The sequence below is a fragment of the Zea mays genome, chromosome 4, assembly GCF_902167145.1.
Source record: "Zea mays cultivar B73 chromosome 4, Zm-B73-REFERENCE-NAM-5.0, whole genome shotgun sequence".
Taxonomy (NCBI): Eukaryota; Viridiplantae; Streptophyta; class Magnoliopsida; order Poales; family Poaceae; genus Zea; species Zea mays.
In genome coordinates this window covers 156613225-156616841 of record NC_050099.1, presented here as the reverse complement: position 1 = coordinate 156616841, position 3617 = coordinate 156613225, and the positions used below count along the sequence as shown (strand labels likewise).

Here is a 3617-nt window from a genome sequence, read left to right as displayed (position 1 = left end):
TGAACGGACAGCTTCACACCCGCACGTCTGTTCGGTCAAAAAGCACGTTTACTTTATGCGTTTACATTATTGCTAATTAGGATTAAAGGGAATAGGTAACTGCTAATCTTCTGAAGACTTCTGGTCTTTGGATGAGATCACCGCCGTCTATTTTCCTTCAGTAGAAACCAGCGCACATCTGCACGGCCATTCGGCGCCGACGTTACACCACGCAAGGATGATAGGCATCCACCCGTTGCAATCCGGGGTAGCATCCGCGCGCGGCCCCAACAACGGCGACGGGCTCTTGGAAGGCGAGAGAGGAAGGAAGAAGTACATGGAGCGCGGTTTCAATTCCCCTAAAGGCCTAAACAAAGCGACAGCACATGCCAGCGCGACGCGGGTAATCGCTGTTCAGACCCATTTCGGACGTAACTGAGAGTGAGATCCTAATGATATCCTTTATTAATTGATAGATCCTCACACCTGCAATAAGTTTAAGGACGGGATTGCACTTTACTGGATAAATAAAACCTCAGAAAGGAGCTGCCACAGTGCCATAAGTGAGTGTTGCCCCGTCAATGTCGCTGGAGCCAAGAAAAGCAAGGCAAACTGCAAAGCCACTCTCTTTCCTCCTCGGCCTCTGGCTTCCTCCCCTCCCGACTTCTCCTCCAAATCGCTGCCTTTTTGTTAGTTTTTTTTTCTATTTTGCTTCCTCTCAGTTCTTGGAAGGAAAGGTTCGGAATCCGTTCCAAACAAACAAACATACACAAAGTAATATCTTCCCTCAGTATGTTCATCTTCTGGCTTCTTTCTATGTTTCTTTGATCAGGCGGCTGCAATGGGAGGTAGCGGAACGCTGATCTCGGTGTACCCCGATGAGCTCACCTTCCTGTGTAAGTTCTGCGGATTTCTTGATATTTTCGTTCCAATTGTGTTGTGATTGGTCAAACCTCACTTCCGTTGGCATCTCCCCGCGTCTAATCCTTGCGCGCAGTTGAGCTGGAGAAGCCGTGCTATTGCAATCTCAAGGTGGTGAACAACAGCGAGCACCACGTCGCATTCAAGGTCCGTAGCTTCGGCTATCGCATTCGCGTGATGTTCGCCTCAGAATTTCCGCGTTTTTTGCTTGCTGGAAACCAAGCCAGGTGGCTTGGTGTCTGAGGGGAGAAGAAAAACTAAACTAGGTCTGGTTGGTGAAATTTGCCCGATTCACTTTCAGGTCAAAACGACATCACCGAGGAAGTATTTTGTCCGGCCGAACGCGAGCATCGTCCAGCCATGGGATTCTTGCACAATAACGAGTAAAAACACCTGCTTCTCCTCTCCATGGTTTTTTGTTTAGGATCCTCCGTTTGGTTTTCGATGTGTAAGTGTTTGTGCGTCTCCACGCCTTCCTATCTGGGGGTACAGTTACGCTGCAGGCACAGAAAGAGTACCCACCAGATATGCAATGCAAGGACAAGTTCTTGATTCAGAGCACCAAGGTGGCTGCCAGCACCGACATGGATGAGATCCCCCCTGATACGGTGAGCGAGAAATGCAGAACAGATTTGCAAGGTTTAGGCGTTACAATATCACTGTAGTGAACAGAACTGATGTCCACAGCCATATGCTCATGTGTGCAGTTCAACAAGGAAACCGACAAGGTAATCGAGGAAATGAAGCTCAGGGTTGTTTACACGTTACCTAGTGGTGGAGGTTCAGATGACTCTAGCGTATCGTCTTTAGGAAGCCGGAGCTTCAAAGCAGCGTCTGACGATCTGATGGTGAGACTATGGCTGTTCTGTTCTGATATGTACGGAACCTGTGATTCGCTTATAAATTTTCGGCTCAAACTCTTACTGTCGGTCGTATCTTTGGTCGTACTTTTCAGATGCTGAAGAATGCAAGCATCGAAGAGGTAATACGCTCTGTCATCGCAACAATTCTAATCATTTTTTACTTTGGGACTTGATGGACCGAAAACAAGTGATGTTATAAGACTTTGCTCTGACGAATTCATAGAACGAATGGTTTTGCTAACTTGAATACTGTATGCTTGAAGCCTTGCATCATGATTCTGTAACATCGTGTGGCACATGGACGATTTGTTTCTTCACACATTGATTGCGCAGTGAGAGACCTGCTGCTCCTTTCACGTTGGATTATTAAAATTACATTACATTGGGATAATGCCATGGCGGCAATGATTATATAAATTTGTGAAGTGCAAGTCAGAAATAGGAAGATGTTGAAGCAACATGATTTGACAGTTGAAAGATTATAGATTTGATTATGGGGAAAGGTGCCTATAATTGGGAGGTCATAACTGAGGGAGGGAGGAATGCCCAGAATCCCATGAGCATTTTCCTTGCGCACTTGTTAATTGTACTCTGGGGCCAGAATTTGGATTTTTTTTCCCCCTTCCTACTGTCCATTTCAACCAGAGTAGCTAGCTCCCTTCAACCTGATCGACATGTTCCAAGTTTGTAACTGGAAACTCATAGATGACTGCATGAATGAGCAAACATCCTTTGGGACAACTTGGGTCATTTTTTTTCTCAGTAAGCTGTCCCCTTCTGTTTTACTCAGATCCAGACAATTCAGCGGGTGAAGGAAGAAAGAGATAACATGCTTCAGCAAAACCAGCAAATGCAACGTGAATTGGTATTCCCAGATTTTACTCGGATCGTATTGACGTTTGTACTTGGGCTCATCTTCTTTTTTATGAACATCTACTGTTTCAGGATGTGCTTCGGAGGCGTAGGAGCCGCAAAGGTGACGCAGGTTTCTCCTTGACGTTTGCTGCGTTTGCTGGGCTAATAGGTGTCCTGGTGGGGCTCCTGATGAGCCTCATCTTCTCTTCGCCGCCGGTTGATGCATAAGATGCGAGAAAAAGGTTGCAGCCTATGGAAGCATTAATTGTTCAGACCGACATGGGGAGAAAGCTCGCTCGGCAAAAGAAGAAGATGAAACTTTTGTCTAGTCTCCATTTTCATTCTTTTGTTGTTTGCACCGTAGTTATATGAAACGATGATAACGGGTTGCAGATCTTTGATCTTTCCACCCGTGCTTGGTTCATCCTCCATTTGTATTTGCCCCTCGTTTTCTTATTCTTTCTGTATAGTAAGTATATCAGGACGGAAGCTGTATCCATTCAGCGATTTGGGTAGTGAGGAACTAGTCCAGGAGTATCAAGAAAGAGCGTTGATCATGTCTACTGTATTAGCAGCCTCTTTGGAACAAAGAGAAGCCCTTTGGAGAAACACATGATGTAGGAAAAGAATGTCGAAACATCTTTGAATCGTATGGATGGAGAAAACACACGACATTATAAGATTGAACCAAATATAGGAATCGATGAGAGATAGCGACAAAGGAAATTTTCATGAGGTTTGACCTATTCGTACAATTCCTATAAAATTCCTATGGATCAGTCCGTTTCATAAGAGTTCCATTGTGTTTGCAGGAACCTGATCTTTTGTTTCAAGATTTTTGCCGAAATTTGGCTCTTTGTCGAGTGTCAAATATTTTGCCAAATGTTTTTTTTTTCGGTCACTCGGCAAAAAAGTTTTTTGCCGAGTGCCACACAAAAAACACTTGGCGAATAAGCTCTTTGCCAAGTGTTTTATTTTGATTGTTGTTGTTTCAATCGG

At 44.8% G+C, this 3617-nt stretch overlaps 1 protein-coding gene across 2 annotated transcripts; it reads left to right on the top strand.

The window, feature by feature from the left end:
* The first annotated feature begins 280 nt into the window (after positions 1–280).
* On the top strand, positions 281–3255 carry LOC100304272 (Vesicle-associated protein 2-1). Of its 2 annotated transcripts, XM_008679224.4 has the most exons (10): positions 281–382; positions 456–716; positions 812–875; positions 977–1047; positions 1202–1283; positions 1393–1508; positions 1608–1748; positions 1856–1882; positions 2554–2628; positions 2709–3255. In XM_008679224.4, the coding sequence occupies exons 2-10, from the start codon at positions 561–563 to the stop codon at positions 2844–2846; spliced, it is 870 nt and encodes a 289-aa protein (XP_008677446.1). In that variant the 5' UTR covers positions 281–382; positions 456–560; the 3' UTR covers positions 2847–3255. The 2 variants fall into 2 exon arrangements, with proteins under 2 accessions (XP_008677446.1, NP_001159187.2); NM_001165715.2 differs by lacking the exon at positions 281–382 and having other exon boundaries at positions 535–716; positions 2709–3184.
* The last annotated feature ends 362 nt before the right edge of the window (positions 3256–3617 follow it).

Coding starts and splice junctions, on each gene's coding strand:
- LOC100304272 (XM_008679224.4), top strand. CDS start 561: ATGTCGCTGGAGCCAAGAAAAGCAAGGCAAACTGCAAAGCCACTCTCT. Junction 717..811: donor CTCAGTTCTTGGAAGGAAAG/GTTCGGAATCCG, acceptor TTCTTTGATCAG/GCGGCTGCAATGGGAGGTAG. Junction 1,883..2,553: donor AGAATGCAAGCATCGAAGAG/GTAATACGCTCT, acceptor TGTTTTACTCAG/ATCCAGACAATTCAGCGGGT.